Here is a 26,759-nt window from a genome sequence, read left to right as displayed (position 1 = left end):
TCTGAGGCCAGCCGCCTGCCTGAGGGGCAGGCAGCATGGGCAGAGTTAATAGTCATGGGCCACAGCTCAGTGCCTCCAGTCAGTGGCCCAGCAGGGCAGCTGTGAGGCCTCTGAGCCAGATCTGGACAGAAGGAGGTAGACGGGGCTACAGGAGACAAGGGCAAAGAGGGAGCAGGGCAGGTGCCCAGCAGACCCTCACGCCCCAGTGGTGCCCTGGCCCAGACCTTGGTCACGTTCGCCACTTCTCAGAACCCCTCACCCTGAGATTCTGAGCCAGCATGGTAACTCGAACAAGATAGATCCCAGCACAGCTTAGGTGAAAGGAGAGCCACTTCTGAAACAGCCTACTCTGGGAGCATCCCCCCCTGCCCTGTGACTTCCACTCATGTCTGCCTTTCCTTCAAGTAGACATATTCTCCTAGCACAGATGTTTGGCAGATGCTGGTCCGTTGCCCACTATGGCCCTCCTCCCACCAGGAGCAGGTTAAGGAACCAGGGCTCAAATCCTGGCTTTCTCCCCTTAGTAGCTGGCAGGTAACTTGACCTCTCAGAGCCTATGTTTTCCTCGTGCAAAATTGTGATGGTGAATTCTGACTTGCAGGGTAGTTGGACGTGAGCTATGTCTATCAGTTGGGGCCTGGCACTTAGAAGATCTTCAGAATATTCTAATATTCCAGAAAATAGAGATTAGAAAATGTTCGCTGGTGGAACTTCCAACTTTTCTCAGTTGCTCCCCCACTCCATAGTAGGCCCTCAAAAAGTTCTTGTTACAGGGGCGCCTGGGTGGCGCAGTCGGTTAAAGCGTCCGACTTCAGCCAGGTCACGATCTCGCGGTCCGTGAGTTCGAGCCCCGCGTCAGGCTCTGGGCTGATGGCTCGGAGCCTGGAGCCTGTTTCCGATTCTGTGTCTCCCTCTCTCTCTGCCCCTCCCCTGTTCATGCTCTGTCTCTCTCTGTCCCAAAAATAAATAAAAAAAACGTTGAAAAAAAAAAATTAAAAAAAAAGTTCTTGTTACAGTTATTAAAGGATATCAGGAGGCCTGGCCTCTTGTCCTGGGCCTCTTGGTTCTTCCTAATTTGGTTTTTCCATGTTATGTAGAAGGGCTGTTCCTTGGAAAGCTGCATAGGGGAGGGGGGCTGGAAGGTGTTCCGCTGCCCATCTCTGGCTGAATCATGAGCCTGTCCAAGGTCGAGCCCATGTGAGGCTGGGAGGCCAGAGTGTCCTGTAGGCACATCCTCCTCATTCTCTGGGAGTCCCCTGCTCTACCATGAAGTCCAAGACCCCACCTCCTGGCCTTCTCTTTAGGGTACCCGGGGGACAAGTGTGAAGGCCACTTCTGGGCCAAACTCTCATCTGTCCACTGTACCTTGGGGTTTACAAAGCCCTTTGCATACACTTCCTCATTTAGTTCTTACAAATACCCTCTGAGGCTCAAAGATGGATGGGATGGGCCCAGGTCACACAGCTATCCATCTGCCCAGTGTTCTGCCCTGACACCACCACCCTAGGCCGGCCCAGTGGCCTAACTGCCTCCTCCACAAAATGAGAAGGACACAGGGTCTGCAATGCAAGTCCTGACCTTGTCTCCCCACCAACCCAAGCAACCCTGAGAAATGGGGGCGGTATTCTCTCAAGAACATCTCCGAGCCACCATGAAAATCTAACAGCATAAGAGATGCCAAAGGCAAGAAATACTGGCCAGTGGAGCAGAAAGAGCACAGCCCAGGGAGCCCCAGAGCCTGAGCTCCAGTCCTGGCCCTTCCACACTTTGGCTCTGTGCTTGGGCAGGCCTGGGTCTCCCCATCTGTCAAAGATGAGACAGGAATCCCTCCCTGCCTGCCCTCTGCAGGCCAGCTGTGCACTTGCCAAACCTACCCTCCTCCCACCTGTGCACAGCGTAGCTGTCTGTGATCACCACCTCAGCCAGGAGGGGTCGAGAGGCTGCCCCCTCTCTGTACCCAGCTCAGCTTGACCCATGCCCCCAAAAGCTAGGCCTGCAGTGCGTTCAGGCAGGCGTGCTGACCCTCGGTGCATGTCCACAGCGTGTGTTCTTGCACACGAACACACATGCACACAGAGGCACACACGGCCCACTTGCATGCTCAGATGTGCCCCGCATGCCAAATATACTCGGACGCACAAGCCACACGGTGCACGTTCCACAGCACACGGACCACATACCCACACATGCGCAGGTGGCTTAGTATCACATTCGCACAGTACAGACAAATATGCATAGATTTTCCTGCCTCTCTCGTGACAGCCAGATGGTGGGATTCTCCCACAGGGCTACCATTTAATGCTCTAATTAATTTAAAAAAATTCTAGGTACACGGAGTCTGGGTTTGTTCCAATGTCCCAGGCAGGGCACAGTGCAAAGCCAAGGAGGGAAGCAGGGCATAGGGGGAGGGACTGTGGGGCCAGGGAGTGGGAGAGGCTCCCACTAAACTCAGGAGAGGCTATGCCCTTACCTTGAGGGTTGATAACCTAGCCTAGAAAGGGGGGTTGGGCTCAAGAGCCATCTGCCCAGACGTGGGCCTGATCCTGGTTCCAAGAGTGCCCCACAACCCAGGATAGGGAGACACCCCTTCACGGCCTCCTGGCAGGGCTGTCTGGCCTCAGCAGACGGGGAGCTGGTCCCTGTGGAGGATACTGGGCTGCTGTCAAATTGCACTACAGTTCTGGGGCTCACATCCAGACCCGAATTCACTCTTTAGGGGCCCTACTGTGTGACTTCAAGGCTCTATGGGAGGAAACAAAACACAGAGCCACCACAGTCTGTGGTGTGAGATGGATGAGGTGGAGATGATGGGCAGGTCCAGAGGGACATGCAATGTTCCCTGCCCTCCTGCTTACATGCCTCCAGGGATGGGGTGCTCGCTACATCTCCAGTAGCCTTCTCTGATTGGCCCAGAGTCCATCCTCTCCCAGTGAGCCCTGGCTTCTCTGGGCTACAAGGCCCAGGTGGTTCAGGCTGGCAGAAGCCATACAGCGCGCGTCCCCAGGCCTTTCCTCTGACTTTCCCAGGGGCACATTCTTTGCTGCTGAGTGTTTGGGAAAACGCAGCAATAAATTTACCACTTCACTTATGAATAATTTGCTGTCAGGAGCTCTGCGTAAGCAGAGAACTGAATTAACGAGGCTTAATTAACATTAATGTTGTGACAGATCTCAACCCTAGTCGGAAATCCCCCACCCTCGCAGCCCAGGCCCTCGCTTGCCGCTTCTGGGACCATGTGGGAGGTGACAGGCCCAGGGAGGGTTCTGGGAGCTGCTGACGGACCTGATGGGGGCGGAAGGGGGCTGCCTCTTTCCCAGGATTAGGAGGGATTTGGGAGCTGGGGGCTGGAGGCTTGCAGGAGATCAGCACAGGAAGCCAGGAGCCTCTGCGATTCCAATTCCAAAGGAGCTTTCAGGCTAAGTCCTTCGTCCCTGCCTGGCGCAGTGGCATGGGCCTCAGAGTCTGAGCGGCCAGGGCTCGAATTTGCCACTCACATGCTGACTCACCCCACCCCTCTGTTAGCAGAGGGCCAGGGGTCTCGGGGGATTCATGAGGTCACTCGTAGAGAACAGAGGTGTTCTGGGATCTTCATTCCCGCCATCCCATCCTGAGCGTGAGAGCGAACGTGCTCATCATCTCATCTAATCTTCCCACAGTCCTTTGAGCAAAGGATTGCTATAACCCCACTGTACAAATGAAGAACCCAAGGCCAGCTTTGGGCAGCAATCTGAGAGGGGCAGTGATCTGCCCGAGGTCACACAGATAGTCAACAGGAATGAGGGGACCATAGCCACCCACTACACTCCCTGGAGAGCAACTGAGGATCCAAAGAGCCAAGGTGAGGGGCAAGTGCAGGCCACAGAGGCCATGCCGGGGGGGGGGGGGGGGGCAGGGGGCACAGGGCCCGGCAGCCATGTTTGTGGAATCAATCTATGAATGATGGAAAAAGGGGAGGAGTGTGTCCCACCAGAGGGGCCCACGTACCTGTTTCTCAACCGCGAAGATTTATTAAGCTGCCCCCTGAGTGCCCAACCTGTGACAGGCTCTGGAAAGAGATAAATGCAGTGGAAGGTACCCACCCTCTCTCGGGATTGGTACCACAGTCTACTCTTGGCTTTCCCCCAGGGCACCCGGCTGCGGTCTGGCACAAGGTGAACACACCATAATTTATCATTAATGATTGCCATTATTAATATTAATGGGGAGGACACTTCGACCAGAACCAACTTTAAGGACCAGCAGGAAGCCAGCTCCCATCCACTACCCTGCCTTCCAGGGTGCTGGCCATGACCCCACACGCATCCCAGGTCACTGACCAGGAAGGGCCATGGTAAGATCTTTAGGCTCCAGCCTGGTCTCCAGGTGGGGATGGGCTCTGGGTCTCGGGAACCCACGTCTCTCCTGAAGTACTGGCCAGTTGAAGTTTCAGTGTTAAGGATCTGATTGTGAATATTATGGGGAGGAAGGCAGGGATGGAGGCTGGGCCAGGGGCAGATCTGCCTCCAGAGTGTGACCCCTCCTCAGCCCTGCCAAGCCCCACATATCCCTAAACTCTGCCACAACATCCTGCTCCGGGAGGTCTTCCTGGCCCACCCAGCCACCCCTCACCTCCTGACTCACACATCAGCCACATGACCTTGAGGAAGCCACTCACTGTCTTCTGCCTCATTTCTCTCCTCTGTAAGACGGGGGATAAAACACGACCTATCTTAAGGGGCTGATGTGAGGATCCAATGAGATACCACCTGGCACTAAGTAAAGGTCAATAAATGATAGATGTGATTACTGATAACCCAGAGATTAGTGCAGTGGAGACCCAGCTCTGTCCGGTGCCAATGAGGAGCTAGGTGGGCTTGGGGGTGTCTCTGGTCTACAAGACTGCTCTAAGCAGCAGGATCATCAAGGGGGCTCTGTATGGCCCCTGTAACAGAACTGGGACCCGTGAGGCCTCTCAGGACAGAATCAGAAAGAACTTTGTTTCTGGAAATAGAAAGAATTGCTGTATGAGGAGGTTTCCAGCCCAGGAGGTATGCAAGCAGAGGATCCATCTATTCATTTAACAAGCATTCACTAGACCCTGCCTCTGTCCTGGGCCCTGTGTTGGGCATTGGCTGGAGGTGGGGGGGGGGGGGTGTTAGAAAAGAGAGCATGAGACCTAATGCTGCCTGGAGAAACCCACATTCCAAAAAGGGATGCTGAAGGTGCCGAACCGATCCCGGAGCAGGCCTGCCCATCCCGTCAGAGCCTAGAGGAAAACCAAAAGGTCTTTTGCCATGAAGAAGCCTTGGGAAACCCCTGGGCAGCTCAAAGAGGGGCTGAGCTCTGGTCCTGCAGATGTGAGGCTGGACCCCACCTGCTCTGAGCCCCCCATGGCCCCAGAATCCCAAAGGCATCCAGGTGCCCATGTTCTCCTTGCCCTGGTCCACACTGACCACAGCTCAGCCCCAGCCCCCAGAGCACCCGCCCAGCCCGACACCCAGTGAGGGGTGGGTAAGAGGTGTCCTTGGGGGGAGGGCCCTGCGGCACAGGGTATGGAGAAGGGAGGAGTGGCTGACTCTGCTTGGGCAGGAGCAAGGGCATGATCAGTCCCAGGCAGGTGACAGGCTCATCCCATTGCCTATTTTCCTGCCCAGCAGCATCCATGCCCCCCTACCACCATGGTTCCCGGGGAGCGGGTTCCAAGGAGCCAGCAGCCAGACCACCAGCTGCTGCCCCCTCCCCATACAAACCCTGGCCACAAAGCACCCTCTCCCCCAGCTCTGCCCGCCTGCGGTGACAGCCTCTTGGCACTAGCTCTCCCCTTCCCTCCATCTGTCAGGAATTGGTGCAGACAGACTGTGAGAACCACAAGAGGAAGCAGCGGCTCTGTTTGGACCCCTCCCCCTCCCCCTGCCTCCCCAGCGCTCTCCCCCTACCCCCGAACCCCATGGCCTTCCTCTTTCCCCCTCCTCCCTGTGTCTTCCTTTCCCTTCCATCTGTCTCCATCTTTTCCTATTGATGAAGACATTGACAAAGTGGGAGTGGGAGGGGAGAGGACCGTCCAGCCAGTGACCCCCACACAGCATGGCCACTCACTTCTTTTCAGCCCTTCATCCTGTGGGGTTGTGGGCTAGGCGTCTCCAACTGTACAACTGGTGCAGTAAATCCTGCCAGGCCCACCTCCCAGGGGACACTAGGAGCCCCGAGGCAACACGTGGAAAGGGCTTTGTAAACTGTAGAGCCTTGTGCAAGTGTTTGGTGTCCCCAGCTTCTTCCTATTTAATGTGGGAATGCTCATCTTGGGAGTAGGGAGGCCAGAATGGGACATAAAAAAAAAAAATGGGAAAATGCCTTGAAGAATATAAATGACAGCAGGAAGGCAAGTCAGGGTCATCAAGGTAACGATCCTCACCATACTACTGTGACGTAAGCGAGGAAGAGCTGGGGAGACAGGTTCAGAGAGAGCAGTCACAAAGCTATGTTAGAGTCAGGAACAGAACAATGGTCGTGCCACCCGGCCCTGTTCACACCAGCACCCCATCCAGGATGCCCCAGCTCCTCCAGACCTTCCAAGGGGGCTCTCTTTCTCCTCCAGTCCTCCCCAAACATGGGAACACTTAGCCTTTTCCTTGATCTCAAGTGAGCCCCGCCCAACTGGCAGCAGAACCCGCAAGCAATGGGGCCGCCCTGCCGCAGACCTGGAGGGGGTTCACAGGGTGCGGGTAGCTTGGGGCTTTTAGTTGTAAAACCAGGACGCTGGTGAGCAAACCATCACCCTGGACGGGAGTAAGCTCTTGGCAGCTTCCAACTGCTGGGCAAATGCAGGCATGGGTATTTCCCCTAAAAAGAGAGCAAACCCATGACCACTCCTACCCCATGAAGTCCCCAGGGGCCAAATGTTTGTGGAATTGTTCCTTCCAGAAAGGAAGTTCTGGTCTAGCCACAGTCTCAGGGCCCTGCAGGGCCATATCTGACCCCAGCCACAGCACAGATGTGCCTGAGAGAAAGGGGAAGTGTCTTGGGCCCTCTGCGCCTTTCACAGCCAAAGTAACTTGAGGCTCAGAGAAGTGAAGCTGATTACTTGAGGTCACACATTGAGTTAGGCAGCCAACATTCAGAAGACAGGGCCTGCTTTCCATCTACAGATCCTCCCGGGTCCTGGCAGGGTACTGGCACAGAACACCCCTTTGGTGAACACTGGAGCTCAGACTCTCAGAAACACCGATGCCCCACACATACAACGTGAGGGGTACAAACAGCTGGCAGGGGCACTGGGCATATGCAAAGCCAGAGAGCACCCCATGCCTTCTTCTTCCCTTCTCTCCTCCTCCTCCGGCTCTGGCCAGGTCCCCCTGCCCCATCCCCCTGAGGCCTGTGGTCTGGTGTCAACCAGACTCTTAATCAGACCATCCCGGTGCAGAGTGGCAAGGACAGACAGAAACACAGGGATGGACAGCCCAGAGGAGGCCCAGACCCACCTGGGGCTGGAGGGAAAATGTCCCTGGAATCAGTGACTCTTGAGGTAAAGAGCAGTTGGACAAGCAGAGAACCTTCCAGGCAGAGGGAACTATATATAAGAGTACGATGCTCTGTGATATTGCTCCTCATTCTGAGTACTGCTGGAGCACAGAGTCATGGCATTTGGGGGGCAAGTAGATGGTGAGGTCTGGGGCTGCAGAGAAGCCAGGTGCATGTCTTAAAGGGCCCTGAATGTCAGTCAAGCAGACTTGATCCTCTGGGTGGTAGACGTCACTGTAGGATGCTGAGCAAGGACGGGACAAAGCCCTGCATGCCTGACAGCATTTGGCTGCTGAGCAGAGAACAGTTTGGAGGGGAAGAACAGATTTAGGTTGTCACTGCTGTACTGGTCTAGGGATAGCGCAGTGGGATGGGGAAAGGCCCTGGACTGGCAGGGCAGGGGAGGAATCTAAGGACTTAGCGACCCTTAGCAGTGAGGGGACAGGGGTGGTGCTGACCCCTAGGTTCCTAACCGAGGCTGGAGTGGTGTCCACGCTGTGAACTAGTTCCAGGGGCAGAAGAGGCCCACCATAGCCCGGAGTGCTTATGGGCTGGGTTGCAGGTCACTGTGGGGTCTGGGAACTGCTGCCCTGCTAACTAGGAGACCAAGATGTCTGTAGAGATGGCACTTTACATCTAGGCATGGCACACCTGTCTTCACTCTCCACTTCCCTGGGAAGCAGGTCACAGTCACAGGAGGTGGCCAGCACTTACAGAGCCCAAGAGCGTGCAGCCTGCCAGGCACCAAGAAGCAGTGTCCCAAGAGGGGAATGGGCCTTACCTCAGGTCTCATAACATGTCAGCTGTCACAGCTGGGAAGGGATGCTGAGAGGCTTGGGGGGTGAAGGGGTGAGGCAGTCTCTTGGAGCAGAGGCCTCAGAAATAGAGCTGATCACAGGCGGCAGGGCTTGTCTTATTGAAAAGGAAGATAGATTTTCTAACAGGAAGAGCTATCCAGGAACAGAAGAAGCTATCTGGTCAAATTAGTGTGCTCCCTGTCCCCGGAGGTATTCAGGCAGAAGTTGGACATCCCCCACTCCAACCTCCAGGGCTGCTGAGGGAATCCCTGCATCGACATGGGGTGGGAAGGCTCCTTGGGCCAAATGAGGCTGCAGGTCTAGCCCCAGGAGCCACAGCTCACTCATTCATTCACCGAACATACATTCACCAAGGCCTGCTCTGTGCCAGGCTGGAGACAGCGGGTACCAGCAGTGGGCAGAACAGAACCAGAGAAACCTCTCAACCTCCTCTACCCCTACCTGGAGCGGAGGTGGTGCAGCTGGAGCTGGGCAGGGGACAGAGAATGGAGGCCCTGGCTGCCCATGCTCCATGTCTTGGGTCTGCACCCTCCCTGCTAACAGACCAAGCACGCTTATCTTCCTGGGCACATCTGGAGCACAGGGCCAAGGGCTGGGCAGGGTCAGACACAACGCAGCCTCCTCCTGCGCCCCACCCCTCCCAGAGGTCTCTGAGGCTCTGGACTCATTTCCTAATGAAGTCCCTGGAAGGACTCTTCCTAATTAAATTAGGACAGTAAGTTCTGGCCTGGGGCCACCGGGAAGAAGCGGGGACAAAGGAGCCTTTTTGGGGGGCTCCCTGGCTCCTCCCATTCCATACGACAGCGCAGCAGCCCGGCACAGGACGGGAGCTCAGAGCAGGAGGTCAACATAAACCTAGCAAGTCTTGAACTGAGAGCACTGACCACTCTTCGTGTTCTCCCTAAATTAACTCACACAGTCCTCCAACCACCCTGTGGGGTAGGGATGGATGGCTCCATTTTACAGATGACACGAGGGCTCACAGAGGTGAAGTAACTTGCCCGGGGTCCCCCAGCTAGGAAGAAGTGAAGTACGGACTCGCCCCCAGGCCGCCTGGCTCAAGGCCCTGCTCTTATCTGTGTCACAGTGGAGCCTCTCACGGATGACACAACGCACGCACGCAGGAGCCATCAGAGGTAGGAGGGCCTGAGGAGTCTTCACATCCGTGGCTCCCACCTAGTTGCACAGCATGCAGAGGTCTTGGTTAGGCCTGGGCCACGCCAGGGAATCTGAATTTCACAAGCTGCCCACAGGAACTCAAACTCCAGATCCAACCCTAACACTCTCCCAGTACAGATGGGGAGACTGAGGCCCAGGGAAGGGCAGAGACTTGCCCAGATCACTCAGCAAGTCAGTGACAAGGAGAGGCTCCCTGGTTCCTGGTGTGGTGGCACTGAGAGCCTGGGGGGACTGGCTCTCAACAGGGTTCAGTTGACTGACGGAGTCCTCCGCTCCCAGGACAGAATCTGCAAGCGTGGGCAAGGCCAAAGGCCAGGGAGGGGGAGTCTGAGGGTCTGAGAGAGGAGGTGGCAAAGAGAACAGGAACTGTAACCACACAGGCTGGCAGACCCCTGTGCTGTGGTGCGGCCCAGTTCCTGGCTCTGTGGGACCCAGTGAGGTTTCAGGTGCTGTGCAAAGGCCAGGGACTACTTACTGCTCACTGTACAGAAGTCTGAGGTTCAGGTTCAAGGGGCCTGCACCAGGGCCCCCAACCAGGATGTGGAAGAACTACAGGGGAAACCCAGGTCTGGCTGACACTGGGTCAGGAGGCATGCTTGTTCCCACATCCTTGAGAAGCAGGCGGCTGTGGCAGGCAGGGAAGGGGAAGGGGAGAGGAGACCATCACCCATGTAGCTGATATGAAGTCTGTTCTGTCTAGCTCACAGGTATTAAAGAATCAGTCCAGCCACACTCAGCAGGAAAACAGACAGAAACTCCTAAGTGGCTGTAGTATGTTTTCTATGGTTCAGGCCACGTTCCCTGTGGGAGGGGTTGGATGTCACAGCCCCTGCTCTGGAACTCCGGGGCCTCAGGAAGGGGCAGCTCCTTGCGACCCCCACACCGTGGGCTTGGCCATGACAGACTCCAGCTCCTGTGAACAACCTGGCTCTTAGGGGAAAGCAAAAGATACCCAGAGAATTGGGTCTGAGAGGGATGCCCTACTCCTAATGAGCAGAGACCCCAAGAGAGGCAGGGACCTGCCAATGTCACTCGGCAAGGTAGGAGCTGGGGTGGGGCAGAGGTGGGCCTGGCATCTGGGTCAGAGTTTATATCAACCTCAGCCTTCGGGGTGGGGGTAGGTGGGGGCCAGACGGAGGGCTGCAGGCTGGGGCTTAGCGGGGAGAGGCTGCTGTGGCGTGGCAGGGGGCAGGCTGGGAACAGAGACTGCTGGCGCCTATCCAGCTACAAATAATTCTCTGCCACAAACACCCAGTGGGGGACTTTGGCCTTGGCTTGGCTCCGCTGTCTTGGCGGGCGTGGGAGGAAGAACGTCACCCTGACCCCGCAGGCTTCGTATATCCAGAAGGGTCACCTCCCGCCCAGTGCACACCCCCTCCTGGAGCACACACACCTATACACACGTGTGTTGGTGCACATGGCTGAGAGAGGGCTCTATGGCTGATAGGGGCAGCAGGTGGCAGTTCGGGGTCCAGGAAGTAAAGGAGGGAGGGACAAGCGCTGGCCTGAATGTCCCTGGATTCGGGCCACCAGGAAAGCCCACCCTTGGCCTCCAGCTATTCACTCGAGCAGCTTAACCTGGCCCTGACGGGGCCTTCCTGCCTCTCATCAGCTGCCAACTCTCTGATGTTAACCTGGCCTTGTCGGTGAACTCAGGCCCTCTCTGGATAACTAACCATGCCAGGCTCGCTAGTTAACCAGTTCTCCTGGGCCCCTCTGCTTGGCCAGCTCCCTCAGACCATGCCAGAAGCAGTCGCCCTGGGGCCCCCAAAGCAGATGGGAGCAGAGTGGCTGGGTTCCTCCAGACCCTCCCAATCCAAGAAGCTGCAACACTTCCAGGCAGCCGAGTTCTCCCAACTGGCCAGTTGACCTACATCTCTCCCGCTACCATTCCAGGAGCTGCCCCTCTTGTGTCCTTGCTGGACGAGGAGGGAAACTGCTGACAGTCCCTCTGCTTGGCCATTCCCTCGGCAGGGATCACAGGCTAGGGAAGGGGAACAGGGATGCTCAATTTCAGGGCCAGGTTCTGAGCAGGACATCAGCCCGCACACCTCTGAGACGTGGGCTTATTATCCTGTTTCACAGACCGAGGATCTAAAGCTCAGAATAGAAGACCCGCACCAGGGACCCCAGCTAGTCACGGGGCTCGTGGGTCTGTTTTTGTCCATTCCGCCACTATACCCAGCACAATCATGGGCACAGGAAAAAAAGGCAGAAGGGAAAGTGGCCCGAGGAACCTGGGCCTCGGGGCTGAGTTCTGGAAGGAGATCCTACGAAGTCCACTACCCTCTGTCTGCCTGCCCAGAATCCACCCACCAAGCCAGCAATGCTCCTACTAACCCTTCCCAGGCAGTAAGGAGCTCGAACGCCAGAGGTCCCCCACCCCCAGGCCAGGATGGGCCCTGAGCCAGCTCCAGGGAGGAGGAGTCTGCTCAGACTGCTGGTTGCAGGGCAGGTGGAGCAAGGAACAATGGGTGAGGGGAAATAAGTTCAGAGAGGGAGAGACACTGGCCCAGGGTTACTCAGCAAGTTACAGGCCGATACAGAACAACGATTACAATGATGTGGGAATGGATTCTACAAATATCTGGAGAAGAATGAAGACTGGTTTTGTTCCCTTTTGTTTTCTTTGGTGGGGGTGGGGAGTCCTTGAGGCCAGAACATGGTTGTCCTTTCTCCTTGCTTTGCTTTGCGTGGCCCAGATCTGGCTACTTTGTCTGACCCACGGGGCGGAGATCAGGGGGCCCTGTGCTCAAGGAGGTCCTGCGGGCCGCCTGCCTGGCCTGGAAGGGCTGTGGGGATTTAGGGGTGTGGCAGTGAGGTGGGAAAGCGTCACCTCGAGAAAGCACCATGGTAAGGACGGAAATGGATGTGCTCGGCAATGTCTTTCCTAAGAATTCATCTTAAGGACGAAGGCACAAAGGTATACAGTACAAGGATGCGTATCCCAGGGCTGTGGACAACAGGACAAAAAACAGAAGCAACTAAACACACGTCTATCAATAGGAGACTGTATAGTTAAGTTATGGAAGATTCCTGCATTGGATGACTGACTAGCCCTGGGAAACAATGATATGACTCTACTGTTATTGACAAAGAAAGTCATGCTTGACGTGGGGAGAAAACAATTAGCATTAACATAGCCTCATTTTTGTTAAAAGAAAAAAATACGAGTGTTCATGCACACCCGCTCACAAGCAGAGAAAATCCTCTAGGAGGAGATGCTGCTCACGTGACGGTATAACCGAGGCTGACCGTCACCTTCTTCTTTTTGCTTCTCTGTATTGCTTGTGTTTTTCTTGAAATTACAAGTAGAAAATTACTTTTATATAATCAAAGTAATTTCCATTGGAAAAATAAATAAAATCAACTGAGTTGGGGGACGCTTGGGTGGCTCAGTCGGTTGAGTGTCTGACTTTGGCTCGGATAGTGATCTCACGGTTCTTGAGTTTGAGCCCCACGTTGGGCTGTGTGCTGACAGCTCAGAGCCTGGAGCCTGCCTCAGATTCTGTCTCTCCCTCTCTCTCTGCCCCTCCTGTTTGTGCTCGGTCTCTCTCTGTCAATCAAAAATGAAGAAACGTTAAAAAAACAAAGTTTTTTAAAAAAGAAAGAAATAGTCTCCAGAGTGTCTGGGATAAAGTTCCTTGTGGCACCTCAAGGTCAGTGACCAGGGGAGGATGTTGGCCACATGACCATTCCCACAGACCCAGACTGGTAGTTCCCAGAGAGGCTTTGGGGTGTCTGTTCTGCCATGTTCCAAGGGGCAGGTTACATGTAGAGGGCATGAGTGGTCACAGGAACTGGGAGCCTCACATCCCTGCCTCTCCTGGGGGACTCTCCCAGTCACCACAGGGCATCCTGAGGTGCCTGATGTGTGCTGGGCTCTATACTCCCAAAGCGACTAGCTTGTGGGCATCTGGGCTGGGCCCTGCCAGGGACACAGAGGTCACACCGGGTGCAGCAGGTGAAGAACTCACAGTCAGGGCCCCTTCCTGAACCACTCGGGCTGAGGGGCTATTCCTGGGGTCTGTGACATTCAGCAGCTTATGAGAGGTGCCAGACAATCATGGCTAGGGATTAAAATTGCCGCTCAGGGGCCCAGCTCATGCTTGAGGGCACCTGGGGGCCAGAGCCGCTCAGGAGGGAGCCAGTATACCCACTGGTAGGGGCTGGCAAGCGGGATGCCTGGGGTGCGTGGGAAGGAAGCAAGGCCCCCCGGGCCACCCTTGCTGTTGTGACTGGGATGTGTGAGCGCATATGGCTTCCTTTCACTTGTGATAGACTGCAGCCGGACAGGCGTGGCCCAGTCCTGCCACTGACCAGCCGGGCTGCCCGGAGCAAGTGACCTCATCTCCTGCAGCCTCAGCTCTTTCCTTTGTGAAGTGCAGTGATGATCCTTTACAGTACTGGCTGTGGGAGGTCTTGCATGAGAAAGTCCTCAGCAGCAAGCACACTCATTAACTCCTATTATAATTAACATGATTTTAGATGAGCAATTCAGGGGCAGGTAAGGCCCAGGGTGGGAGCCCCTAGCCGCTTCTTGTGCAGAAGCCTGTGCCCAGCCCTCATCCTGAGAACACCTTGTTCCCTGATCCAGCAGGGAAGAGAGAGGGCAGGGGTGGCAGGGGGAGGGGGGAGCATGGCTGTCTCGATTCAAGTCCAGCCCAGGGAGTGAGGTCACCCTGGTTCTGAGAATGGGTCCCTGATGACATCTAGGGCCGATTTCTGGACACCAGGGCTTTGGTTTCAGTTTCCGAAGCCTAGGACTGGAAAAGCACTCAAATCTGCAGGGTGGGCACTAAGAAGCCCACACGCACACGCAAGGAGGCAGGCCAGGCCCCGTGTGACTGCCAATAAGCCACCGGCACTCTCTGGGCTTCAAGTGACCCAGCTCCCTTCCTGGTCCTCAAGGGCCCCCCATCTGACCAGTATCAGCTTTTCACCCTCAAAAGTAGGTGACGTTTCCTCGATCATGTTCATTCATTCACATGCCATCCTCCAAACACTTCCCCTGTGCCAGACCCTGTGTGTCACCTCAAATTGCTCAGACACTCCCTAGTAACCTGGACTTCCTATGAGGGGCTATGACAAGGGTGCACAAAGCCATGAGCATCCAGACACAGAAGAGGTTAAAAAGCTGGGGAAGGCTTCACGGAGGTGGCCATGAGCTAGGTGTTGAGGGATGGGTGGTCATCAGGGAAGTACGTGCAAAGACCTAGGATCAGGGACTTGCGTGGGAGGTTCAGAGAAATGAAGACCACACTCTGATGTCTCAATGGATGGTCCTGATGACTTGGGCTCTTGAACTTTCCTGGAGGAAACATCTTACCACTCATAGAGCAATGCACCTGTATCAGTGGCAATTTGCCAGGTCCTCAGTTTCCCTATCCGTACAGGTGGAACAGTAATCTCCACCTCACAGGCAATGGCCAAGAGAGGCCTTGGAAACTGTGGAGGGTCACACCTGTGGAAGGCTGCACAAGGAGCACCGTATGGTTCATGCTCCATGGGCGGTCTCCAGAGAAGAGTCCCTGCCAGGCTAGAAACCTGCAGCCTGGGACATCGCTGCTACTAACCCACTTCCTCTACATCCTCTGAGCCCCAGGCTCTCTCACCCCCACAAGAGCAGAAGAGTCCTGGGGAGAGGAAGAGTCTGAGGAAGCGTCCAGGCTCCAGAGCAGACGGACTCGAATCAAATCCTGGCTCCACCACTTCAGCCTCATGACGTTGCCAAGTCACTTCTCTTTGGGCCTCAGTTTCACCATCTTTAAAATGGGAATAATAAGAAAATAGCCCTCACAGGCTTGTGAGTAGCAAAGCTAACGAATGCAAATTGCCCAACGCAGTGCCAGGCGTGGGTTAAGTGGCCAAAGTCTGTTGTGTGTAATTCCCTCTAAGGAACTCCTTCTTTCAGAATCCCTAGTGCCCAGCATGAGGGTGGCAGAACAGACAATGTAGAGGAGGATCTGAGACTGAGGGAAGAACAAGGACATGTTGTAGGAGCTCAGGAACAGGAGAGCTGGAGGACAAGGGGTCAGGGAAGGCAACCTGGCCAGGGGTGGCCTCTCCACCAGGCCTTCAAAGACTCAGTGATCTGGATATGCAAGATCTCGGAAGGGGGGGCAGGTGTTACCAGCTCTGCTTAGAAGTGGGGCCCCAGGTCTGGCTTCCTGGGGGCAGAGCTGGCCCTGGGCTCTGACTACTAACCCTGGAGCCAGGAGAGCTGGATTCCATTTGGTTATATGGCTTGAGGGGGTACAATCCGGTCCTATACTCTCCTGCTCCCTATCCTCTCCCCAGGGGGCATCTCTCTGGCTTCACCTGCTGCTGGTATTTCCCCAGGGTGGGAAAAACTGTCAAGCCAGCTGCCCAATGACAACTAGGGAGGGTGGAGCCAACCAACCCTGAGGCCTACTGCCCCTGGGGGGTGGAGGGCGGGAGGGGGCTGCAGTCTTGAGAAAGCGGAGGGGCTCACAGAGCACAACTCTGTCCAGGGAGGGCCTGTGGAAAAACCCTGAGGGAGAGTCTTCAGCAAACACTCCCAAGGCTCACAGGGGCTGGCCCTGGGGGCACAAGCCTGGATCTAGAAGACAGGGAAGCTTGGGGCCTGCTGGGCGGAGCTATGGGGGCTGTAGGGTTTCCTTCCTTTAGCAGGCACAGCCAGGAGGAAAGGAATACAGGCCAGACAGGACGGAAACCAGCTTCAGGACCAACACAGGGCCTGAGGGCAGCCATCCTCTGCCTCTCCCAGGGCCCCAGGCCACTCACCCACTGAGACCAATCAGGCCTGTTTGGCTCATTTCTTCCCTCACCCCTCCTTGGGTACCTTTCTGCCACATCCAGGTCCATTTAAATGGCCTTGGCACCACATCCACCATTACCGGGAAGCCCACTGGCTGAGGCAATCCCCAGTGCAGGAACCTTCCGACATCTGGCTAAGCAAATGGAGGCAGGGGAAGCAGGGGGCTCTTGGGTGACCTGCAGAGACCCCAGCAGTCAGGTTCCTAGAGACTCAGCGAAGCTCCTCCCTCCGAGAACCATCACACCTAATACCATTCATTGAACACCTGCTGCTCATCAGGCACATTGCCTCATTGGCACACAATCCTCAGAATATCTTTGGGAAGGAGAGACTATCGTCACCCCCAAGGCCTATCAAACAAAGGTCCCAGCTGGGATAGAAAACTTTGTGCGTCTGATTTAGGGCCCCACTGAGTTACGATTTCAACACGGCTCCCTAAGTCCCTTCTCACTCTCTTCACTCCTGTATCTTGGCCTTGGGAATAGAGGGTAGCAGGGAGGGCTTCCTGGAGGAGGGGACACCCGCACTGAATCTTCTAAGATGGCAATAAGAAGGTAGCCAGGTGAGGGAGCAGAAAGAGCGACCCAGGCAGAGGAAATGACAAGCACAAAGGCCTGGAGGTGAGAAGCAGCAGGAAGGCCAGAGTGAGAGAGAAGCTACAACTCAATGTTGCGGGCTCAAAGGAAGAGGCTGGAGGGGAGTGGCAACAGGAGCCAGTCACAGAGAGCCATATGCAGAGAGGTCTGAGCTGACTTTATCCTGTGGGTATGTGGGAGCCTCAGGAAGGCTGTGAATGGTGGCGTTGCCTGGTCACATGGAGGTCGCAGTTCAGAGGGGAGTAATACTGTCTCTCTGATGAGTCCATCCAAAAAGGGGATGAAGTGGGGCCTAGGGTCTGGGGTGTGAGACCGGGGCCAAGGCCAGGCAGCCCTCTGAAGGCCAGATGCTGGCTGCAAGCCCCAGCTGGGAGCTGTGGCCGAGCTTTAATTATTTACAAGGCTGCTTCCCAGCAAGCCTCAGTGCTCCTGCAGCCTGGCCTTGCCCAGCTAATGAACTCTCAGCCATGGGAGACCTCACTGCGGCCATTTTTTATTAAACCTAGGATGGAGGGCTGATGGGGGCTGGGAGTACAAGGGCAAGCTGAAGAAGCATGAACAAGGTGGAAGAATTTGAGCACGAAACCAGTCTACCTGTACACGCAGCCCGGCCCCAAGGAGGAGCACAGAGCTGTGGGCATGAGGGAGGGGGTGGGGGGAGGCTTGATGTCACCTCAAGGGAGGAAATGGAGATCTGGGAGGTCCTGCCTGAGGTCATCAGCTGGTGCTTGGGGCAGCACAGGTGCCATAGTTGGCGGCCTGCATTCACACCTCAGCAATTTCACTTAAACATCAAATACCCATGGGCCAGTTACTTAACTGCTCTGTTCCTTTGTAAAGTGGGGCTAATGCAGGTACTTCAGAGACTTGCCCCATTTTACAGAACCGAGGATAATGAGGTGACGCGTGTGGAATCTCGGCACAACGCCTGGGCCAATTGCTACTGTTACTCCGGGAGCAAAGGGCTGGCCAGAGACCAGAACCCCTGTCTGTCCCCAGACACTAAAGAGCAACAGGAAACTGAGGCCAAGGAGCCAACTGGCCTACGTGACCCAGGTCCACAGTCGGGGATCCCACCTCACTTTGCCTGCCTGGGCCGCCTCTGGGCTTCCTTGAGCATAGTCCTCAGGCTTCCAGCCTTTTCCTCCGCTTTGAAGCTCTTCTGAGCTAGGAGCTGAAGCCCCATGAGCGCTTCACTTCCCCATCCTCCCAGCTCTACCAGTGTCTCCGGTAAGTGCCAAGTCCCACCCACTGTGGATGAAGATCAGGACTTAGAAGGCCTTGGTCTGAGTTCTTGCTCTAACCCTGAGGAGCTGTGTGACTTTCCGGGGCGGGGCAGTCGTTTCACCTCTCTGAACTCTTGTTTCCTCCTCCACAACATGGGGACCGCACCACCTATTTTTAAATGGTAAGCCTTGAGCGAATGATATTAGTTACCATCTTTCAAGGCCTGGCTTAGCTGTCTCCTCCTCCAGGAAGTCTTCCTTGGCCTCCTCAATGTAAAAGCTTCCTCCCTCCAGCCTCCATAGGGTATTGGTAGTCGCGGGCTGCATCCTGGCCCCGTTGGGAGCTTGCACTCATTCTGCCTCACACAGACTTCACTGACAGAGGGCAAGACCCATTTTGCAGGCCCAGAGAGGTCCAGAGGTAGGGTGGCTCAGGCTCTCTCACGGGATAGAAGGGTTGGAGTGACAAAGAGGGGGTCAGGTATAAGGCAAAGAGACTGCTCAGGGAGGAGCCAACAGACTTGAGGGGAGGGTACTTCAAGGAAATGCAGGTTGGGCAGGCGGCCCACAGTGGGGGAAACTCCCCACATGAGGAAGCAAGGAATGACGAAAGACCATTTTTGAACACGTAGCCCGACACAGTCACCCAAAGCCCCCGTCTCCACTCTTCAAGATTTCTCTTTATGGCTCCTGGAGTCCCTTTCTAAGGAGGTGTAGACTCATCCATTCCCTTCCGCCAACCAACCCCGTCTGAAGACTTTCCACGCGTATAACCTATGATGCACCACTTGGCATATGAGGAAACACGCTCAGAAAAACTAAGCCAGGAAGGACTGATACTTGATACTAACAACAGAGCCCCCACCCTTCCTACTCCAAGCCCTCAACCTCATTTGCTTTTATGTTTACTAACTCTTCACCTGTGACTCCACTCCATCCACCTCAGAAGAAAAGCAGAAGCCCAGATTGGCTGTGAGAGCTCTCCTGGTCCCATCTAGGGTCACCCGGCCACCCATTACTTCACTCCTCCATCTTCCCCCGAGTTTCACAACAGGCCCAACATTCAGAGCATGGCTTTCCAGCTCCTGGGTCACCTTTTTGGGTCCTTCTGCACCACACTCCCCACTGCAGCAGGCAGTACTCCTAAGCTAGGAGGCACGTGGACATCCTGACCAAGTTCTGTCACTCTCAGCTGTGTGACCTTGGGCAAATCACTCAACTTCTCTGAGACAGCATCCCTATCTCTACAAACAGGGATGACAAGAAAAACCCGCACAAGACTGTTGTTGTACAGAGCCAGGGAGATAAGGTAAAACCAACCCAGACTCGCAGTTTCCCTTTGCTTGCCTCATCCCCGGCACTCCTGCTCTAAGGGGAACCACAGAACAACTCCCAGGGAGGACACTCACTGCAATATTTTACTCCAGCACTACCATTTTCATTGTTTCAATAGCCCTGGGAAATAAATGGTGAGGGTTATGACTGGGCTAAAAATTAAATTCAAGCTCTTACTTAGCAGCTCAATAGCTCAACTTAATCTCTCAGTGCCTCAGTTTCTTTAGTCTGTAAAACAGGGCTGTTCAGAAGATTAAAGGAGCGTATGCAAGATAAGCACTTACCACGGTGCGGGCACACAGCTAATGAATGGTCAGCACATGTTAGTCTCCTTACTTCCAATTACACGAAGAGAACTGGTGTTCAAATACAGGGCAAGAACGATTAGTCCGAGTGGTCAGGTGAAGAGATGGAGACAGGACAGGAAGGGCCAAAACAGAACCAACTCTGGGCTGGGTCTGAGAATGAATCCAGAGGCTGACTGGCAAACCCACAGTAAAACAAACAAACAAACAAACAAACAAACAAACACAAAAGCCTCAAGGACTCAACACAGTGTCCGTCCAGGTGTCCCTCTACCCATCCTGCCACTGTGTGGTGCTGTGGATCTGTCCACCTGTTGCCCTCCTGCAGAGCCTATGGGCCTCCCTGGCCTGCAGGAGTGGGCCTGTTGTCCAAAGTGCCCCAGTGCTGGCACAGAGCAGGCATTCAGTAACGATGAATAATGACCACCTGCGTCTGTTTCTAAAGAGCCCTGTTTTTCTGTTCCTGGAAATACACTCCTTCACGGTAACTGCCGGTGAACTCACTTCTGTCCCACAAACACCCCAGGAAAGAACTTGCAAAGCTGTAGCGCCCAAGTGTACAAACACCACACTCAGCAAAGAAGGCCCGCCATGTGCACACGGCCACCACGGAGGGTTCACGCGCAGCCTCGCAATCCTCGGGCCCTCTCCAGGAAGCAAACCGTTCCTCCCGGCCCCCTCCTTCCTAGTCTGCCCCATGACTCATGCCCGAGCCGGGCTGGCAGTAGAGCCCAGGGTGGCACAAAAAACTCTCCACCGTGACTAGGCAGAAAAGAAGCGGGAGCCAGCGCCCGGGCCTTGCCAGCTCTAGCAACCCAAGAGATGCACGCGGAGGTGTGGCCGGGGCGGGGCCGGGGCAGGGCCCCTGCACCCTGGGCTCCAGAAAACTGCACACCCTCCGGCTCCACGATTGGCCGCTCCGGCCACGGGGGCCTATGGGGTGGTCCTCGCCTAGCCAATCAGGGGCCCCGGGGAGCCCATTCATTCACAAAAAACCAGCAAGGAAAGGAGCCTGGCGAAGCCCGGAATTGCCTGGAACTTTGAAACACCGGTGCGTTCCGTGGGGCCGACGCAGGAGTCCAGGAGGACCCGATCGCAGGAAGCTAGACGCATACAGGGACGGTCCCGTTCCGGCCCAGCAACCCGGGCGTGGCGCGCCATCCTCCTGGGCCACACCGACTGGGGCTCCGCCCCCGACCCCATTAGGACACGCTGGACGCCCAGCTCACGCTGGGTCGCCAAGGGCCACCCAATCCTAAGGAAGGCGGCGCCTGGGCAGCTTCCTGGTAGTGAGATCCACGCAGGTGGCCCAGCGGCGGCTGCAGCCACGTGTGCGTTGAGCAAGGAGCCCCCCGCCCCCGCCCCGGTGCCTTCCTCCCCCGCCGGCCACTCACGGCAGTCGTCCTCGTCGCTGTTGTCCGAGCAGTCGTCGTCCTCGTCGCACCTCCACACGGAGGGGATGCAGCGCTCATTCCGGCACCGGAATTGGTCTTCTTCGCACTCTTTGACCGGCCCTGCGCGGGGGAGATGGGGGCGTGAGCAGGGTGGCGGATAGCGCAGTCCTGGCTGGGGGGAGGGGTCTACTGGGGTGCAGGAGAGGGGGCGATGATGGAGCCAACGACCTCGGGAGGCCTCGGGCCCCCTCGATCCGGAAGGAGGGGAATGGTAACGGGATGGCGGGCTACTCCGTGGCACGACGAGGCCAAGCACACTGTCCGTGTCACACGATTTGACTATACCCCCCATTTAGAACACTCACTCGCACTCACGGCCCATAGCCAGAGATCTACGCAGACATGGCCCACAGGGAGCCCCCGAACACGCCGCGACGCAAGCACTGGGCGCTGCGGGCACATCCCCCTCGCACGCAGCCCCTCTTTCTCCGCGGCGCGCAGGGGTCGCCGGAAACGCATTGTCAAGCGGGGAAGTCTCCCGGCTCAGCTCTCACCGCCGCCGCGAGGCGTGCGTGTCAAATAAACCCCACTGGCGAGATTCACGCAGCCCACCCAAAATCATCAATGACCACCCCTAACCCGCAAAGTTCCCGGCCCGTCTGGCCCCCACGGGGCCCATCCCCCAGGAGCAGGTGCCAGAGGGCAGAGCCAACAACACCGGGAGCCGCGGGGGAGGGGGTCGAGGGCAAATTGAAGGATAACTGGGTCCCGAAAAGCCTAACCCACCCAGGCCCGGGCTCGGGGCCCCAGCGCAACCCGCATCCCGGTCCCCGGGCCGCGCTTTGTTGGCGGCTCCGGCGGCTCAGAGCCCGGCCAGGGACCAGCCTCACGCACCTTCGCCGCCGCGCTGTAGATCTGCCGCCGCCGCGAGATGCTGGAGCTGCAGCAGCAGCAACAGCAGCAGCGCCAGCGGCCGGAGCGCGCCCCGCTCGGGGCGGCCCATGGCGGGCCCCGGGCTCCGGCCGCCGCGCCCCGCGCACCCCGTGCGGCTGCCGCCGCCGCGCCTCAGCCCGCCGAGTCCTTGCCGCGGCGCCGGGGCTGCCGCTGCCCCCGCCGCCGCCGCCGCCGCTGCCGCCCGCCCCGGCTCCTCGGCTGCATTTCAAGCAGGTTCCGTGACGCTCGGCGGCGGGGCGGGCTCAGGCTGGGCGCGCGGCCCCGGCCCTGGGCGGCCGCCGCCGGCGCGCGCGCCCCCTCCCGCGGCCGCCTCCGCCCCACGCTCCTCCCGCTGCCGCTGCCTCTCCCTCCTCCCTCCTGTCCTTGGTCCACTCCTCCCTAGGCTGGCTCGCGGTGACCCTGCTGAGGGCCCGCTGGCGAGTGGGAGCCGCAGACGCTGGAATGAGCCGGGCGAGGCCCCTGCCCCAGAGGTAGCAGACAGGCCAGGGAAAGCAGCACTGGCTGCCTGGAGGAGGTGACAGGCTGATAGATAGGAGGCTGAGGGGTGAGTAAGAAAGAGTGAACCTGGGCTGGATGGGAGATGATGTTCCCTGGTGCGCAGGCCTGTGCAGTGTGCACATGGGACAGAGGTGGTGGTGGTGGGTCAGGGTCTCCATACCAAGACGTGTGAGATCAGGAGAAGCTGGGGGAGCTGGACTGGACCTAAGCACGCCTCATCCGCTCCCACCCAGATATGATGCATGTGTGGAACCGGTTAATGTGCCCATGTGCCTCTGTGCATATTACATGCTCATGTGACCGTGGCTGAGGATGTGAGGCAGGTGGCTTCAGTCTGGCACACGGACTTTATGCATTCATCCTTTTCAGCATTCTCCATGGTGCCAGGCAAAGGGGCAATCGGGGGGACCTGCAGGGACAACACCAAATTCTTTGCTATGATGGGCAAGGGAGGGGACTGTGGCGCTCCACAAAAGGAATGTGTTATCCCTGCCTATAGGGGACACACACCCAGGGCCTCTGTCCACCCTCTGTATGAAGGAGAAGTCCCCGTCTCTGGAGGGTCCTAGTCCCATCTCACCCATGCCAGGGTGCAGAGAACAGACTGGGAACTAGATTTTAGCTGCCTGCTGGTAAGTGAGGTCGAGCCCACACAACCTTCTTTGGAAAATAAGGTTTGAGGGCATTGGCCACTAAAAGAGACAGACTGGCAGATGTCTAGGCCCAGTAGAAATCCCCCCCTTCCATCTCCCCCTGCCCCTTCTCCTCCATGACAGAGGGGCAGAAGAGGGAGCTTCAGGAGCTGTTAGTCCCAGGCCTGGAAGCCACTGTCTCATCAGCAGCCCTATTACTGAGCCATATTCCTTCCCACAGGGGGCAGCCCCTTGGCAATGGCTGTGGCCACCTCACAGGAGAGGGGCACAGACTCCAGAGAACCCAGCAAGTGCTCTTGCCATTACCCCTTTTATCCTTTGTTCATTCAGTCATTTAACAACTGTATCCCAGCCCTGCTCTGTGCCAACGCTTTCCTGGGCCTAGGGGCGACAAGGTGAATCAGACATGGTACCAGTCCTGGTGAAGTCCCTGACTGGTGGGGAGACAGGCCATCAACACACAATGAAACACATGCACACTTTCCACAAAAACGTATGGAGCACCTACTCTGTGCCCGGCATTATCTGAGGCCCAGGGATACAGTGTAGAAATAGAGGAGGTCTCTCTTTGTTCTCCTGCAGCTTACATCTTCCTTGGGAGAGGAAAACACAAAGGCAAGAAAACAAAAAAGATCATTTCAGATCATCATAACTACTATGAAAAAAAATAAAACACGGTGATGTGAGAGTGATGGGAAATAACAGGTAAACAGAGAAGGCATCTCTGAGGAGGTGACATTTCCCTGAATGGCAAGAAGGATGCTCTAGATTGAATGTGTGTGTCCTTCCAAAATTCATATGTTGAAACTTAGTGTCCAGTGCAAGGGTATTTGGAGGTGGGTCTTTTGGGAGACAATTAGAACGTGAATAGAATTAGTGCCCTTATAAAAGAAGCCTCAGAGGGATCTCTGGGCCCTTCTGCCATGTGAGGACACTGTGAGAAGACAGTCATCTGTGAACTAGGGAGTGGGCTCTCATCAGATACCAAATCCGCCGGTGTCTTGATCTTTCTGTGCCTTGATCTTGGACATTCAGCCTCCAGACCTGTGAGACTTGAATTTCTATTGTTTATAAGCCACCCAGTCTATGGTATTTTGTTATGGCAGCCCAAATGGACTAAATGCCCAACAACATGAAGACCAGGTGGAAGGGCATTCCTGGCAAAAGGAACAGCATGACAGGGCTGGAACCTGCTGGTGAGGAGAAGGTGGGTGCATCAGGTGAGGTCAGAGGGAGTCAGGAAGGCTCTGATCACATGAGGGCTTTGTAGGTCACAGCAAGGAGTTTGGGTTTTATTCCAAGCACGGTGATGCCTGCTGTGACAACAGGATGCCTGGGACTATGGAGCCCAGGATGGAGTCCCTCATGTAGCCCAGAATGACCTCTCCAAGTCAGGGGCTCCTCCTCCACTCTGTGATCTTAAGAAAGTCAGTCCCGGGGGCGCCTGGGTGGCTCAGTTGGTTAAGCGTCCGACTTGGGCTCAGGTCACGATCTCGCGGTCCGTGGGTTTGAGCCCCGCGTCGGGCTCTGGGCTGATGGCTCAGAGCCTGGAGCCTACTTCTGATTCTGTCTCCCTCTCTCTCTGCTCCTCCCCCGTTCATGCTCTGTCTCTCTCTGTCTCAGGAATAAATAAACGTTAAAAAAAAAAAAAACAAAACAAAAAAAGAAAGTCAGTCCCCATCGTTAAGCCTCAGTTTCTCATCTGAGAAATGGGGGAGATGGGGAATTTCCAAGGTAGATTCTAGTTTTAAGATTATTGTGTGGATTGCAGTTCAGAGGCAGCAAGGTTAGAGAGGTTAAGAGCATGGGCTCTGGGTTAGACTGCCTGGGTTTAAAATATTTTTTTTTTCAACGTTTTTATTTATTTTTGGGACAGAGAGAGACAGAGCATGAACGGGGGAGGGGCAGAGACTGAGGGAGACACAGAATCGGAAACAGGCTCCAGGCTCCGAGCCATCCGCCCAGAGCCCGACGCGGGGCTCGAACTCACGGACCGCGAGATCGTGACCTGGCTGAAGTCGGACGCTTAACCGACTGCGCCACCCAGGCGCCCCTAGACTGCCTGGGTTTAAATCTGTTCATTCCCTTCCTAGCTATGTGACCGTGGGCAACTCACTTAACCTCTGTAGCTCAGTGTCTTCCTCTAAAATGGGAATGATGACAGAACTCATCTCACAGGGTTGTGAGGATTATATTAGATGAGATTATGTATTCACAGGATGAAGTATACAGTTGGTGCATATTAACCATTATTTATGTTACTATAATTCAAACACAACTCCCTTTTCAAAACCCCCCAGTGACTTCCCAACACTCAAAGAATAAAGATTGAGCCCAGGCATTCACTGACTTCCCCTCCCAAGGGAGATCTTTGTTCATACGGTCTCACCCAGATCCAGTGGCCAAGATGGGCAGCTCCTTGTTTCTCAACAGCCCACATCAGAGGTTTTCTAGGCTCCCCTCAGTCCACAGCCAACTTGGGCCACTTCCCTCTCTCCCTAGTCAGCCTGTGACCTCCCTGAGGACAGGAAGCAACTCTCCTGAACTTCTGGGTCTCTGGCATGGGGCACATTTGACCAATATTTGTTTCTGCCTTGCTGAAGTTTTCTGTACCCCCAGGAGGACTATGCATACTCATCCTTATTTTCAGAGGATAAGTACAAGGCCTGCCGCACAACTAGCGTTTGATAAATGATGCTTAAATACTCGAGAAGGTTAACAGGTAAACCATATCAAGTAATGATAACAGCTAATTCTTACGGTACACTTGCTGGGGGCAAGCACCATCGAAGTGCTTTAAATGCTTTAACTCATTTAGTCCTTGTGCTCGCTTCGGCAGCACATATACTAAAATTGGAACGATACAGAGAAGATTAGCATGGCCCCTGCGCAAGGATGACACGCAAATTCGTGAAGCGTTCCATATTTTTAAGTAGCCCAGACGGGCCACGCCACCCCACAGTGAATCCCGCCCCTAGGAGAGGGGAAGAGAAGGCACACACCAGTCTGACTGTGGCCCCAGCGGTGGGCTGGGGGCAGACATCAGGTCGGACTGCGGCCCCGCCCACCAACTCCAGTTATACACCACAGCACAGGGGAAGTGCCCTGCAGGCCCTCACCACACCAGGGACTATCCAAAATGACCAAGCGGAAGAATTCCCCTCAGAAGAATCTCCAGGAAATAACAACAGCTAATGAGCTGATCAAAAAGGATTTAAATAATATAACAGAAAGTGAATTTAGAATAATAGTCATAAAATTAATCGCTGGGCTGGAAAACAGCATACAGGACAGCAGAGAATCTCTTGCTACAGACATCAGGGGACTAAGGAACAGTCACGAGGAGCTGAAAAACGCTTTAAAGGAAATGGAAAACAAAATGCAAACCACCACGGCTCGGATGGAAGAGGCAGAGGAGAGAATAGGTGAACTAGAAGATAAAGTTATGGAAAAAGAGGAAGCTGAGAAAAAGAGAGATAAATGCTTTAACTCATTTAGTCCT

The 26,759-nt window shown here is 55.6% G+C and overlaps 1 protein-coding gene and 1 non-coding gene across 4 annotated transcripts in view; one reads left to right on the top strand and one right to left on the bottom strand.

Annotated features, from left to right (window-relative positions):
- The window catches only part of LRP8 (LDL receptor related protein 8), a 76,352-nt gene extending 54,197 nt beyond the window's left edge, over positions 1-22,155 (bottom strand). For all 3 annotated transcript variants that reach the window (XM_047085226.1, XM_047085227.1, XM_047085228.1), the window contains exons 1-2: positions 22,047-22,155; positions 21,153-21,272 (exon numbers count right to left, since the gene is read on the bottom strand). In XM_047085226.1, coding sequence (XP_046941182.1) covers positions 21,153-21,272; positions 22,047-22,155 — 229 coding nt within the window. The remainder of the gene's footprint in view (positions 1-21,152; positions 21,273-22,046) is intronic.
- A 3,925-nt stretch (positions 22,156-26,080) lies between these two features.
- LOC124516683 (U6 spliceosomal RNA) lies at positions 26,081-26,187 on the top strand. Its single transcript, XR_006963094.1, has one exon. It is a non-coding gene; the product is annotated as a U6 spliceosomal RNA (small nuclear RNA).
- The last annotated feature ends 572 nt before the right edge of the window (positions 26,188-26,759 follow it).

This window comes from Lynx rufus, unplaced genomic scaffold, assembly GCF_022079265.1.
Source record: "Lynx rufus isolate CCGP_SWC_20201006 ecotype Redwood Valley unplaced genomic scaffold, mLynRuf1.p SCAF_2, whole genome shotgun sequence".
Taxonomy (NCBI): Eukaryota; Metazoa; Chordata; class Mammalia; order Carnivora; family Felidae; genus Lynx; species Lynx rufus.
Note: the sequence above shows the minus strand (reverse complement) of the source record. Positions and strands in the feature narration are given on the sequence as shown.